The sequence below is a fragment of the Triticum dicoccoides genome, chromosome 2B (genome assembly GCF_002162155.2).
Source record: "Triticum dicoccoides isolate Atlit2015 ecotype Zavitan chromosome 2B, WEW_v2.0, whole genome shotgun sequence".
NCBI lineage: Eukaryota > Viridiplantae > Streptophyta > Magnoliopsida > Poales > Poaceae > Triticum > Triticum dicoccoides.
In genome coordinates, this window is record NC_041383.1 from 819283897 (window position 1) to 819299571 (window position 15675).

Consider the following 15675-nt stretch of genomic DNA (forward strand, 5'->3'; position numbering starts at 1 on the left):
AGCTTCTTCCATTCTTTCTCTTGTTTCAACGTATCCGAGTTCTCTGTTTGTCCCGTTAACCATGCTTCCCGTCTATACTTTGTTTCTACAACCATCCTGTAGCATGATCGGACTGAGAAAAGGCCCGATCTTTCATACTGCCAAGCATAGAAGTCCGGCTGTGTTTTGTAGCTGATTGGAATTTGCCTAATGATCTCGGCGTCCATCGGAAGCAGGTGCATGTCCAACGCTTCATCATTCCATGTACGGGTCACACGTGACATCAATTCTGAAACAAATGATGGGGGATTTGCTGACATAGGGGTAAGTGGACCCCATAGTTGTTAGGTCAGTCGACTTGCTACTGGGCCGAAGCCCATTAACTGTGATGCAGCCATCCTCTCTCTCTCTGTTTGTTTCTTTAATGTTTATTTTTTTCTGTTTTTATGCATTTTTGTTTTTCTTTGTTAGTTGGTTTTTATTTTTATTTTCTAGGTATTTTTAGGATGTTGTGTTAGTGTAAGCGTATTCACATATATATTATGCAATATGTGTGAAAACACTATTAATGATTATTGTTTGCATACTACAAAAGGTGCAAGTGCAGAATGAAGTTGTGTGCAAGTTTTTTTAACTTTTTCATTATCTTTCTTCTTTAAAGGGAAATACTATTACTACTAGTTCATTGTTCCTTATTTTTATTTTTTTATTTCATTCTTTTCTTCAAGCGTAACATCAATGCCACTAATTCGTTCCTTTTAGGAATTATTTTTGTGAAAATTTCACAACTATATGTTTATTCTTACATATTTTGACAAGCATATTTTTTGTGAATATTGTGTGCAAATTTTGCCGCTGTTTATTTATTTTTCTTTCTTCTTAAGGGTAATGCCAGTTCCATTAATTTATTCTTCCTTCGAAAACTTATTTACTTTATTTTTAGTTTTTATTACATTTTATTTCTTCTTTAAGGCATACGCCATTAATTCATTCCTTCTTAGGAATCCTTTTATTTGAATGAAGTTTCACTATTATATGATTATTCTTGCATATCATAAAAAACGCAATTTATGTGCAAATCCTCTGCAAATTTGACCATTTTTTGCCTTTTTCTTCTTCTTAAAGCCCCCTTAGTAGTTTTATTTTCAATTTTTATCTTCGATTGCAATGATATTGATTATTCCTTCCTAGGAAAATTCTTTTTCCAAAAATTCCACAATTATATGCTTATTCTTTCATACTATAAAAACCACAATGTTTCCATATTTGTGCATTAATATTTTTCATTACTTATTTACTTTAAAGGATAATTCCATTACTAGAAATTCATTATTTCTTAGAAACTTCATTATTTTGATTTGGATAAGTAGAGATTCCATGGATCAAATGCCAATGCTACTAATGCATTCTTTCTTCACAAAAATTTGTTTTTTACAAAAAAAAATACTATATATTTTGGCATGTTATAACAAAGCACAATTCCTGTGTAAATGGTGAGCAATTTTTGGCGTTTTTTTACTTTTAATTTCAGATTCTATCTATTGTAAGAGTAATATCGATGCCACTACTTCAAACTTCTTTTAAAACATTAACTATTTTAAAAATTATATTTTTTTTCATTCTGTTTCTTATGGGAAGGTAACATAATTGACACTAATTTATTCTTCTTAGAAAAATTCATTGCCATGATTTAGTTTTAGTTTTTAAATTTTCTTTCTTCTAGAAGGGTAATATCAATGCCACAAATTCATTTTTGCTTGGAAAATTTAATTATTTTCACTTTATTTTAGTTTAGGTTTCATTTTCTTTCTTCTGAAAAGGGTAATACGAATTCCACTAATTCATTATTTCTTAGAAAAATCCATTATTTAGATTTTATTTTAATTTTTATTTTATTTCCTTCTTAAGGGTAATATCAATGCCCGCAACTCATTATTTCTTAGAAGTGTTTTTTTGTGAAAACTCCATCATTATATGCTTATTCTTGCATATTATAAACCGTTTAGCCAATTTACTTAATTATTTTTTTGCATTGTGATCCTAACAATGTAGATGATGTGTACCTATTCAATGGAACAGAATGCATCACCTTGATTAAGCATTTGGTTTTGGAAACCATAAATATTCGCTAAACGATTAAATAAGTGTAAATTGATGAAGAACTAGTCTTTATTTTGTAAACTTTTATGTTTCTCTCTTTAAACCATATGATGAGTCTACTGTTGATAATTACCTATCGTACATGAGAGTGTATTGTGTTGTGTTATCTAATGACATAAAAATTTCTATTGAACTTAATAGTTTTGATTTTTTGATATTACAACTGAATATTTGAGTCAAATAATATTTTTATACAATATTAGCAGTAGTCATCGAAGATGCATTTCAAATAATTTCACATCATTTGCAACAGAAGTTACATTAGTTATTCTATTTGATGCCTTGTTTCCTCGGTATCCTTTTATTCATTCAAATATATTGAGATCCAAGAGAGAGAAAAATGAAATATCATGTACATCAACATATTAATTTGTGGTACCAAAAAAATTCATTGAGTACATACTGCATTTTGGTATTCTTAAAGACCTTGGCAGAGAGCTCTTAGCATATTTTCTAATAAATGAGTTAGCAGTGGTTTACAGAGCGTATGTTTGTCTATCTTAAATTGTAATGGTAATTAGAAATTTCTAGAGCATTTGATTGTCTTTCCTATGGGCAAGAAAAATACAGTATTTTAGAATCTAAGAGTTGTCACCAAAGATTTTGTTTCTTATTAATATAACACTACTTGTTTATTGGTTATTTTTTGTTTAAATATGCCTTTCATATTCCGAGGTTTTTACAACCAACCGATAATGCATGTGTGCTTTGTACTTGGTAAGAAAGTGGAATCAGTTGTGATAGGAACACATGAGAACTTATAACAAAAAACTCAAACGTCAACTGAACTTTAGGGCTCTGGGAACACTTCTTCGACCTCTGTTGTTCCGTGGTTTGACAACACTTCATCTTCAAATGGTGTACAATAATTTTTGTAGGATTTTTGTAGCAGTTCATATATTAAATAGAGGACATCATATGTACCAAAGGTGGAGGGTCATACAGCCACCTCCACCATGCTCATGAAGATGCGAGTTATGGTGATGAGGAGTGTTTGTTGTCTTTCCCCGCGCGCGTATTTAGGCCCTAGGACATTACAAAGGTTGTGTTTCTTGTCCTACTCTACAACTTAGCGATATGATTTACGCGTTGGCATGTCTTTTAATATGCATTGGCTTGCCATCAAACACACAGGTGGACGATCACATTGACATCAACCTCAGCTTGTCATGCCACCCTTCGACAATTGTTATCACAAGGGTGACGGTGAGGATTTCTATTTACATTTATTTATGTGTTTCCTTTGCCATTTGGCCATCCATGACGATGGCATGGAGGTTTGTTGGTTTTTTTGGATGCCATGGCTGTACCAACCAAAACTCTAGCCTTTTATTTGATTCTGGCAGAAAATGTTGAGCATAAAGAAGGGTCACAACTACGCTGTTCTCTTTTGAAAAAAAGCTGAAGCTTCTAATTCTGATAAAAAAAATTGAAAAAGGAGGGCCAGATGTCCCGGTCAGTACAACACACAATTAACATATAGCTAACCACTATGAGGAAAATAATTCCTTGCACCTTCCTTCAAACAATTCCTTTTTCATTGTGCGGAACTGTTTATGTGTGCAATTTTTGGACGACGTGTCCTCCAAGAAACAACTGCATTTCGGCTCTTTATTACCCCCTCTGTTTCTTTTCACTCTATGTATTAGATTTATCTGAAGTCATACTCTCTAAAGTTGACTAGCTTTATTATCCAAAAATATTAACATTCACAATAGAACATCAATATCATTAGATCTATGATGCAATATATTTTCATATCATCTTTATTTGGTGTTATAAATGTTGATATTTTACAAAATAAATTTGGTCAAACCTTATAAAGCTTGACTTTGGGAAAATATAATAGGAGTAGTAAAAATAAACGTAGGGAGTATTAGCAGAACAATGGCCCCTATGTTACATGCATCATCGTAATAGCTGGTCGTATTTTCCCTTTGTTTCAGAGGAAAACAGTAATCTTGATTTGCTGCCTTGGGATGTCCCTGTTGAACTACTTCGTTGAAACAGAGCACAAACAGAGTGTAGTATACTCAATCATGAGGTCGTTGGACACCACAGGAGTTGTGACAACATTCCGGTTGTCAATATTTTACCAAGTTGAGCAATCTCGATAAAGAACACATGATTGATTTGTCGTATCACTACAGTACACACCAATTCAGAGGAGCCCTTGATAATAAAGAATTATAGAGGGTGTTTGTTTCTAGGGACTTATTGGTTTAGGGACTTAAAAAAGTTTCTATAAGTCCCATCTAAACCAAACAGGAGGGACTTATAGGGACTTAAAATGAGCATTTGGGACTTATGAAATAAGGCTCTCAAGGAGGGACTTATAGGGACTTATAGTTGTTATATGGTCTTTTAGTCCATGCCAAGTCCCAGGAACCAAACAGGTTGGGGCTTTTTAGGGACTTGGGACTTATAAGTTGGGACTAAAAAAAGTCCTAGGACTTATGAGGCCGTAGTACCGTCACAGCACCTGTCGGCCAGATGGATCGCAACCGCTCTATGATTGCAAGCTGCAACACCTCAGATCACACAAGAGATCGCAACCGCTCTATGTGCCAGAGTACATCAATTTCCAATCGGCTCGCCCTTCATTTTAACATTTGCAATTACAAATGCCATCCGCTTAATACTACTAGCAGATTTCTTGTTTCCTACCTACTACTAAACGATCTGGACCATTTTTTTTTACACAACTGGGAATTGTTCCGGTGATCACTCAGTGCTGAAGCCTCTTGTGGTTGTTGTTGTTGTAGGCATAGGAGCAGGCGAGCCACACGAAGAGCACGAGCTCGGCGGCCGAGAGCCCGGCGAGCAGCCAGTAGAAGTAGTCGAGGTGGGCGCGGTTGAGGTTGTCGGCGAACCAGCCGTCGTCGCCGCCGCTTCCGGTGACACGGTCGATGAAGGAGATGAGGGCGCTGCTGATGAACCCGCCGATGCCCATGACGCTAAAGTAGAGCGCCAGGCCGAGGCTACGCAACTCGCGGGGCATTTGGTCGTAGAAGAACTCCTGCAGGCCCACCACCGTCAGCACGTCCGCCACGCCCATCATCGCGTACTGTGGCACCAGCCACACCCAGCTCATCGGCACCATCGCCCTCGCGTCGTCCACCAGCCCGTGCTCCCGCGCCGTCTCCAGCCGTCGACCCTCCACCAGTGCTGCCACGATCACCGCGCCCATCGACACCACCATGCCCATGCCCACACGCTGGAGCAGAGTCAGCCCTGATGGCTTGCCCGTCGCACGCCCCAGAGCCGGCACTAGCAGGCGGTCGTAGATGGGGACGAACAATAGGATGCTCGCCGGTCCTAGCGTCTGAAGGGCCGCCGGGGGCAGCTCCAGGCCGCCGAAGATGCGTCTGTCCAGGGTGCGGCCCTGCTTGTTGAAGAGCGTCATGATCTGCGCGTACGCCACACCATATGCCAGGCACGCCGCCCAGATCGGCAGCAGCCGCAGCACGCCACGTGCCTCCTCCGACTTGGCTGCGCCATTTTCTTCTTGCCATCCTTTTGTACGGAGGAAGCTCGAGCTCCTTGCGAGCGCCATGAGGCTGCGACCGAGGCGGGCGAAGGGGCTCTCGGCGCCCGGGGTGGGTGCATAGAGGCGATAGGTGCGGGTGCCGGAGAGGAAGACGGCGAAGGCGCATAACATGATGGCACAAAGCAAGCCGAAGCCGATCCCCCAGCCGACGTTCTCCTGGATGTAGCTGACGACAGCGACTGCGACAGAGATGCCGATGGCCATCGAGAAGTACCACCAGTTGAAGAGGGAGCTGCGGGACGCACGCTCCTTGGGGTGGTCGGCGTCGAACTGGTCAGCGGCGAAGGCGAGGCCGCATGGCTTGTCGGCTCCCTGTGCGAGAGGAATGAGGTAGAGCGAGGCGTAGAACAAGGCCACATGCAGCGACGAAGGGCGTGAAGAGGAATGAATGTCGCCGGCCGGCGATGACCGCTGCGTCTGGAGCGTGGTCACTAGAGTCATCATGCCATATCCCTGCACACGCATACACACATATTTTAAAACTTGGTTAGTGTCTGCTTAACGTTTAATGTTCAATGTAAAGGACAAAACGAAACTATAAGAAATTATTAATTTTCTAGGCCAGCATTTTTAAAACCATATTTTGAACTTCTTAATGCTGAGGGACAAACTAAACGAAAAATCCTAGACTAATTTAACTCAATCCACATCAAGAATTCAGATATAAATTATGATCTCGTGCAACATGGTGAAAAAAAAAACTGAAGTCAGGTTTAACATGACACTTATATGTACATACTTTACGTTTCAATTTACTCAAATTACGAGCGATTGAGTTGTCTCTAAAACTTAACCCAGTTTCATGGAAGTAAAAATGTTTGATTTTGGAGTTTCGTATGAGTGGACCATTTAAGTAGTTGTGAGACCATGTTGGGTTTTTAGGAATGGCAAAAAAAAAAAACTCCCCTCTCACCTCGTAGCACTCAACTACGACCCATTTCCAGCAACCTGAAAGTCGATATGCTAAAATGATGATAACATTTGCAAAGTCGCAGTCAAAATAACTATGAGCTGCATGAAAAATGATAATCTTAACTAAGACACGACTTCAAAGGACGAACACAATGAATCTATGATTACACTAAAATGTTTTTTTTTTTTTGAGAAACAGGAGAGAGGTAAACTGAACAGAACATAGGACGATGATGGTGCATCTACAGTGCATGACGATGATGGTGCAGCGAACTGAACAGAGAGGGTAAATTACCAGAACGTAGAGGGTGCAGGCGAGGATGATGGAGCGGTAGCGGCCCAGCCAGGAGTCGGCGACGAAGGCGCCCAGCAGCGGCATCAGGCAGGCCGTCCCCGACCAGGCGTTGACGGCGGCGGCCGCGGCGGCGTTGGAGTGGCCCAGCGGCCCCGTCAGGTACGTGATGAGGTTCGCCGACACGCCGAAGTAGGCGAAGCTGCCCGCGATCTCCACCACTACACGCAGGACGCAGCCAGATCGACCTCATGTCACGCCGGATGGAACAAGAAGATCACTGCTTAACGCCTTAACGAACGAACAGGGGAAGAGCGCTTGTGGAGAGTACGTACCGCAGACGAAGAGGGCGGAGCGCCAGGCGCCGGACCCGGCGCGGGCCACGGGGCGGCCGCGGAAGTCGGAGACGCCGGCGAGCGGCGCCGCCTCGTCGTCTTCAGCGGGCAGCAGGAAGGGGGCCTCGGCGTCCGCCATGGCCGACATCTCTCCAGTCTCCGCCTCTCTCCTCTGCTCTCGGATGATTTTTTTTCCTCTCTCGGCTGGCTGACCGGCAGCCTGTCAACGCGTACGCGCGCACGGAGAGGCAGCCGGCATGTGGGCACATGTGTGTGTGGGCCGGCGACCGCTTAGCCTCCTTAGTGGGTGTTTGGATACTCTCTAGTAATGTGACTAATAATAGTCAGACTACTACTAGTGGCCCTGTTTGAAAGGTGACTACTACTAGTCAGCATTAAATGTCTCAATATTAGATGTCCCTTGTGCAACACCAATTAGAGGAGAGAGAGGGGGACTTTAGTCAGTAAAAGTCAGGGGTGTTTGGAGGTTTACTGACTAAAGGTGACTATTACTAGTCTCTAGTCAGTAAAAGTTGGGGGTGGGGTGACTAGGGACTAAACTAGTTTTAGTCACCCACTAGTCAGGGGTGTTTGGAGGTTTACTGACTAAAGGTGACTACTACTAGTCTCTAGTCTCTAGTATCTAGTGATCCAAACACCCTCTTATGCTGCTTCATTATTCTACTCCACATGTCTCCCTCCCACAAATCACAGTTGCGGCGCCTCGTTGCTCCCCTGCCTCGGATAGAGCAAGATATTTCATCGTGCTGTCACTGTGATCCAGTCAGACGTGTCGATCCGAAACTGCCGATTTTGATACCGATCGATCGGCTTCGCCCATGTTTTGAGAGAGAATCCATTATTTAATACTGTCTTAAACTTTTGTTCCTTATTTGATATTGAATATTTTTCTTTCCTATGTAACATTGAGTCTAAATTTTATGCCCTTCATAGCAGTATAGACGCAAGCGTTCATACACACACGCATACACTCACCCCCTATGAACGCACACACGCACACCCTACCCCTATGAACACCTCCGACGGTGTTAAATGACGCGTGAAAAGGCCATTTTACCCCTCATATACTATGTGACCAAAAAAAAATTAGATTCTGATAAAAAAATGTGTGTGTCCAGCCGGCTTGGTTGGCCTATGCGGCTACGTAGCTGACTAGCTGCATGTGTCAATGTGCGCATGCAGCTACACAGCTGATTAGTTGACCCCCTGCAAGCCAAACGGTGAAGCGATAAAGAGAAATCAACAGGCTCGTCGACGGGTATGTGGCTATTAAATTGCTTTTCGTGTGCATGTAGTTGCGCTAGTGCTACGGCCAAAATCGATCAAATCGATTGGGTTGTCTAGCTAGCTTATGACTCGTGCCTGGGTCGATCAAATCGATTGGGTTGTCTAGCCAGCTTATGACTCATGCCAACGAAGAGTCTATGTGCTTCTAAACCGATTGGGTTTTCATTTACTTGCGCTTCTAGAGTGTTGTTGGTGTGGAAGCAGAAGATGAAGAAGAAGAATAAGAAGGTACATCATCATAGTCCTCTGAAGCCATCGTGAAGATCTTTATTTTGGTTTGCTATCACTAATTAAAATTAAAAGTAAACATGTGTTATGTATTTTGTTTGTTGTGTTACACTGAAACTAAACCAAATTAAAGCATACTTGTTAACTACTATTAAGGACAAATTTACTGGATTAATTATATCTTGTGGTGGAAGTTGGATTGGGGGTCCATCAGGTGTTCCTATTCTGATGGAGGTCGGGCTGGATTCGTGACCCAACGGTGAGAAAAGAAGATGACACCTACCTTTTATCATCCTGCGGGATCAGGGTGCAAAGGGAAACTTTGCAGATGGAAGAATGCAAAGTGCAAGACAAGCACTATAAAGGCAGGAAGGAGTGGGAGAAAAACATCGTTGTTTGTGGTGGCATGGTCGAAAACTGCATCTTGTGTCAAGGGGGAAAGAGAGGGGTAGGGGGGCGGGGGAGCGAGAGAGGGAAAGAGAGAAATGGAGGGAGAGAGGAAAAGAGAGAAATGGAGGGAGAGAGGGAAAGAGAGAGAAAGAGTGGTCGTAATTTACCAGGTCTACAACGCAGTGTATGCCCCCGTAGCAATGCACGGGCAATTACCTAGTGCATTAAAAATAGATAACATAACCAGAATCGGTCAAACCCGAGATTACATAGCTTCTCTACATAATCTACTAGTGACTCGCTAGTCAAATTTGTTGAATAAGTCCTGCATAATTTTTTCTAACCGGCGGCACCCAGAGGTCATAAGCTGTAGCGACCAGACCTCAAACAGTCTGATCTCTGTGCATCAGTGTCACCCCTGGATCAGTAATGCTGACACGCACAGTACTCGAAGGATTTATAACAGAGTAGCAGTCACACGCTTATTACAATAATGTGGCTTAAGGCCATCTAATAACGATAACAGCGGAAGGCTTGGAAGATAAGTGAGTCCATCAACTCCAACGGCATCACTGGGTATAGAACCACGACCTAAAAGCACCTTACTCGTCATCTGAAAAGTCTGCAACATGAACGTTGCAGCCCGAAACGGGTCAGCACATGGAATATGCTGGCAATGTAACACATAGAGAGTAATGAAAGAATAAAGCTATACTACATGCATATATGGCTGGTGGAAAACTCTATGGTTACATGTTTTTTTTGCGTAAAGCCAATTTTTCCCTACTACAAAGGAATAAATTTTATTTAACTATCATGGTGGTTGTTAAACATTGAGAGTGTAGACACCCTCTCAATCCCAATTAAACATCATCATTTAAACCCAACAATATTAATTAAAGTAACCTGATGAGATTCACATGATAATCCAAGTACTAGATACTCAAAATGTCCATAATCGAGGACACGGCTAACCATGATTAGTTTATCCACTCTGCAGACGTTTGCGCACTTTTCCCCAGAAGACTCGATTTCCTCCGTTGAGATTCTCGCACTACATGGTGTTTGAGAAAACGGTTGACCGAGACATAGTCTTTCAGAAGCGCTAGCACCTTACGATCGGGTAGACCGTTACACCTACTTTCCCCTACATCTGCTAGTCTACCACTGTAAGAGTTCGCACGACTTAATCAACTATGCTAGAGCCCATAGTAGCTTGTGGCTGCACACGGAAGTTTCTAGCATGAATAATCTCATGATCCCTTTGAGCCTGGGTGGCAGTCCATAAAGAAAACAGGCAATCGCTGGAATACCCAGCTGCCTCAATCCACCCAGATGTGTATTAAAGTTGCCACCTTAAATAAACCATTTAACTTAACAATCTCACATCTTTCATGGATACACTCACCCAATCCATGTTTACTAGCATAGCATGGCATAATAAGCAAATGTAGAGTAACTCCCAAGGGTTTGATAATAAGACAGGTAATAGGTACTACCTCATCTACTTCCCAAAACCCACATATTAATCAGATCCTAATCATGCAATTATTTGAGGATTGATCTAATGCAATAAAACAGGGTAGTAAAGAGGTATGATCAAAGTGTTACTTGCCTTGCTGATGATCCGTGAAACCTAGAGATTCGAAGTAGCAAGCGGCGCACTCCGGATACTCTATCGCAAACAAACAAGCATACAATAAGCACTCATTAAATGTACAGGTAAAACTCAAATAAGAGATCTAACCAGAAAGTTCAACTTAAGAACTCCGGTTTGCAAAAAGAATCAAATCAAACGAAGCAACGAAAGTCAAACGGCGAAAGAAACCAGCTTCGTTTACTAATTTGGACCTAAGTCAAATTTTACAGTAGCAAAAACTTGTTTGAGTTGGTTAAACGGAAAGAGGGTTTCGAGATGAAACTCTAGGCGCTTGAATCGCCTGATTCCGATAAACGAGCGAAAAGATAAACTAAAACGAAAAACAGATCGGATATCACGATCATAAATAATTGCGGAAAATCCAAGAAAAAGAAAAACTGACGAATAGGCTAACGAATGAACGTTCGCTGTCTGCGGCTAAACAACGGAAACCGTTCATTAAAATGAACGTACAGACGAAGGTCCGCTAAATAAACTAAACCGAAAGAAAAATAACAGATCTAGGGTTTTAAAAAAACGAACGAAAAACCGGCGGAAAAACCGAACGGTTTTCTCGAGGAAAACCGGCGGCGGCGAGGCGGCGGCTACCTCCGGCGAGGGGGCGGCAGGGTCCGGCGGCGCGGGATCCGGGGCGGCGGCGGCTTAGGGTTAGGGTTTGGACGCGGGGCGGGCTAGTGGCTCGGGTGGGCTCAGGCGGCGCATTATAAAGGCCCGGTCTGGCGGAGTCCTGGCCGAACACGGCCCAAAGTCGGTTTCGTTTTAAAAAAAACATTACACGCAGAAAAACAAATAAAATAAATACTAAACGGACACCAAAAATCCCAAAATAAATTTTCTCCGACTTCTAAAATCAAGCGGATTTAGATGAACATTTATTTGGGGCCTAAATGCAATTTTGAAAAACGCGCATTTTTTCTGAATTCAAATAAAATAGCAATAAACTCCAAAATAAAATCTTATTTGATTTTCTTATCAAATCCTCAATATTTCTTTATTTTGGGAAAGTCATTTTATTCCCTCTCTCATATTTTATTATAGAAATAATTGAAGATAAAATAAATAAAACCAAATGATCCTATTTTCAAAATTTGAGAAAACTCAAATATGAAAATAACGAAATTCCCAACTCTCTCCGTGGGTCCTTGAGTTGCGTGAAATTTCTAGGATCAAGCGAAAATGCAATAAAATATGATATGCAATGATGATCTATTTATAACATTCCAAATTGAAAATTTGGGATGTTACAAACCAACCCCCTTAAAATGAATCTCGCCCTCGAGATTCGGGTTGGCTAGAAAATAGGTGAGGATGGTCTTTCAGCAGATCTTCCTCTCGCTCCCAGGTGGCTTCATCCTCGGTGTGGTGGCTCCACTGAACTTTGCAAAACTTGACAACCTTGCTGCGGGTGACTCGGCTGGCATATTCGAGAATCTTGACTGGTTTCTCCTCATAGGTCAAATCACTATCCAACTGAATTGCTTCAAGCGGCACTGTATCTCTCAGCGGTATATCAGCCATCTCTGCATGGCACTTCTTCAACTGGGAAACATGGAACACATCGTGAACTCTTGACAATCCTTCGGACAATTCCAATTTGTAAGCAACTTCTCCCATTCGCTCCAGAACTTTGTAAGGCCCCACAAAACGTGGCGCTAACTTTCCCTTAACTCCAAAGCGCTTAACTCCCCGAAGTGGAGATACACGAAGATAAACTCTGTCTCCGACTTCGTAAATTGTCTCCTTGCGTTTAGAATCTGCGTAGCTCTTCTGCCTGGACTGGGCTACTTTGAGCCTATCGCGAATCAACTTCACCTTCTGTTCAGACTCCTTAATCAAATCCGGTCCAAACAACTGGCGGTCTCCAACTTCATCCCACGATAATGGGGTTCTGCACCTCCTTCCGTACAAAGCTTCGAAAGGGGCCATCTTTAGGCTGGATTGATAACTGTTGTTGTAGGAGAACTCTGCATATGGCAAATTATCGTCCCAACTAGATCCATAATCTAGCGCACAAGCTCTCAGCATATCCTCCAAAATCTGATTGACTCTCTCGGTCTGTCCATCTGCCTGCGGGTGAAAAGTTGTACTGAACTCTAGCCTGGTACCCAAGGTTTCGTGCAACTGATTCCAGAAATTTGAGGTAAACTGAGTTCTTCTATCTGATACAATGCTCCTCGGAACTCCATGCAGACATACGATCCTGGTCATGTAGATCTTCGCCAACTTAGCACTGGTGTAGGTGGTCTTCACTGGGATGAAATGTGCTACCTTCGTCAAAAGATCGACTACAACCCAAATCGAGTCGTAGCCTGAACGAGTCCTGGGCAATCCCGTGATAAAATCCATGCCTACCTTATCCCACTTCCATTCGGGTATCGGCAATGGCTGTAACAATCCTGCCGGCTTCTAATGCTCTGCCTTCACTCTCTGACAGACATCACATACTACTACATACTCCGCTATATCCTTCTTCATTCCGGTCCACCAGAAAGTATCCTTCAAATCCAAATACATCTTGGTATTTCCTGGGTGAATTGAGTATGGCGAATCATGGGCCTCCTGTAGAATCAACTTCCTGATCTCCGGGTCATTGGGCACATAAACGCGGTCCTCAACCAATAGGGTATCGTGCTCATCCTCACGAAATCCTATAGCTTTTCCTTTGCTCATCTTCTCCTTTATAGAGGCGATCTCCTTGTCGATCTTCTGAGCTTCTCTGATCTTATCCATCAGAGTTGACTGAATCTCCAATGCTGCTACATACCTCTCGGAACTATCTCCAAACATAGTTCGCGAAGGTCCTCGGCTAACTCCTTTGGTAACTCTCCGGTCATGAGTGTGTTGACATGGCTCTTACGGCTCAACGCATCGGCTACTACGTTAGCCTTTTGTGACACCCCAAAATTTTTATCTTGTTTTATTAATTAAAATTTTGCCAGGAAAGTTAAACTTTTGTTTTCTGGATTTTCTTTTCATTTCAAAACCTTTCCTCCCTTTATTTTTATGGAGCTTTACCTCAAGTGAAAAAACTTCCCATTTTTTTATTGGACTTTGCCCTCTCAAATAAAACAATTCTTTATCAGTAGGTTTACTTGCATAATTATTTTTCCCTGATTCCTTATTTCTTTAAAAATGATTTTTTAAGCTTCAGTGCCTCTTTTGCACTGCAACCCTTTGATAAATTCATTAAAAAATTCCAAAAAAATTTGGAGATGTCATGTGATGTTTTTAAAACACTTTTATGCAAAAATATATTTCATTCCTTGGATATTTTAAGGTCTACACCAGGTTTTCAAATCTGGTCCAGTGGACAATTTTGCACTACAACCTATTTAAATATTTCTTTAAAACTTCTACCAAAATTTTGGGATATCAACAGGAGTACATTAATTAAGTTTTTGCAAGAACCCAGTGATGTTCTTTGAAAAGATTGAGTGAAACAACCTTTTTTTCATTCTGGTGCAACTTGGTGATTTGCACTGCAACCATCTTCTAACTTGCTCCTCTACCCATGAGCTTTCTCCTACTTGTAGTACACCTTACCAAACCCTTAAGTCCAAGAGCATGAACCCATTGGGAGATTTTTGGTCCATGCATTGATGTCATTTACCTTCTGTCCAGAACTGAAGATTTGCAAAACTTGCACTAGCAAGTTTCTTCCTTTGGCAAACTAACCTCACCACCCTCTCATTCTTCCAAAGAGACCACACTCTGGAAGATTTGACCACTCCAAGAAATGCCTAGGTGCATGTGGCATTCTATCAAACACTTTATGGGCATGATCAGTTTTGACATGAGTTTTAGTTTGCACTATGAACTTGCTTCCCTTGCCTAACCACCTTGTCCAATCAACTCCTAGCTACTCCTAACCTAGGTCTGCTAATTCCCAGCCTCACCCGAGACCTCTAGCACGCCCTGGCATTTTGTCGAGCACGTCCCGTGCGTGCTCTGGGCGCGAGCAGAGCGCGCGTTTTGCACGTGTCGCGCCCGAGCCGCCACGTCGCGCCCCTGGTTTTGCCCCCACTGCAGAGCCGCGCCACGCACTCTCCCTCTCACCGCATCACGCCAAGCAGCCCTGGTGCCCTGCAGCACCGCCGTCAGAGCCCCTTGGCGGCATGCAGGCGTCCGCAGCGCGTCTCTGCCAGGTCGGCGCCGCCCAAGCCTCTCCCACTCGCCACCTGCCCCTGGAACAACTCAGCCTCATCCTCTCACGTGTCCTCTAGCTCTCGTCGCCGCCACGACGCCCTGCCGCTACAGGGAGGCGGTTCGCCGGCGAACTTATCCACGGCCGCCGCAAACCGACCTCGTTGCACTATAAGAAGAGGCCCCGAGCACGTCTCGTTCCCGCAGGCAGCCTCAAAATGCTCCCCTAGTTCTCCCATGGCAGCCAATCGACCCCGGGGGGTCTTCCTCCCCACCTCCGGCAACCGCAGCCGCCGCCACTGTCCCGGCCATTCCGGCGCCACCAGAGCCTCCCCCTCTCCACTCTCTTCACCAGGAGCTTCCTCTCCCCCTAGTGAATCCATCCCCCTGCTCGATTTTGATCGGGACTCACCGCGGGAGAAAAACCACCTTGCCCGACGGACACCGTCCGCTGCGAAGCTCGCCGCCGGCTGCTCCGTCCACCCCAGAGACCAAAACGACTATCGAAGGGACCGCCTCGTCCCCCTGAGCCCACGGGTGACCTCCGTTTCCCGAACGGTGCCGCCGTTCGCCGGCGAGCATCGCCGGAGTCCTGCCTCCGCTCGGGGCAGAGGAAGAGGAGGGAGAAGACCAGTCAAACCTGACCAGTGGGTCCCCCGGGCCCACTGTCAGTGACTCACGCGTCGTCCACGCTGGAGTAAGTGGAAGCGTAAATTCA

At 43.4% G+C, this 15675-nt stretch overlaps 1 protein-coding gene across 1 annotated transcript; it reads right to left on the reverse strand.

The window, feature by feature from the left end:
• Positions 1-4644: 4644 nt before the first annotated feature.
• On the reverse strand, positions 4645-7405 carry LOC119366602 (protein NRT1/ PTR FAMILY 5.10-like). The gene is made up of 3 exons (XM_037632358.1): positions 7229-7405; positions 6897-7114; positions 4645-6142 (listed from the first exon to the last, which is right to left on the reverse strand). Exons 1-3 carry the CDS (start codon positions 7374-7376, stop codon positions 4868-4870), a joined length of 1641 nt encoding a protein of 546 aa, XP_037488255.1. The 5' UTR covers positions 7377-7405; the 3' UTR covers positions 4645-4867.
• Between the last annotated feature and the right edge of the window lie 8270 nt (positions 7406-15675).

Bases quoted from the DNA above. Each gene is read 5' to 3' on its own strand.
- LOC119366602 (XM_037632358.1), bottom strand. From the start codon at position 7,376: ATGTCGGCCATGGCGGACGCCGAGGCCCCCTTCCTGCTGCCCGCTGAA. The intron at 7,115-7,228 runs GTACGTACTCTC...TCCTGCGTGTAG, and splicing joins CTCCGCCCTCTTCGTCTGCG to TGGTGGAGATCGCGGGCAGC. The intron at 6,143-6,896 runs GTAATTTACCCT...ATGCGTGTGCAG, and splicing joins CCTGCACCCTCTACGTTCTG to GGATATGGCATGATGACTCT.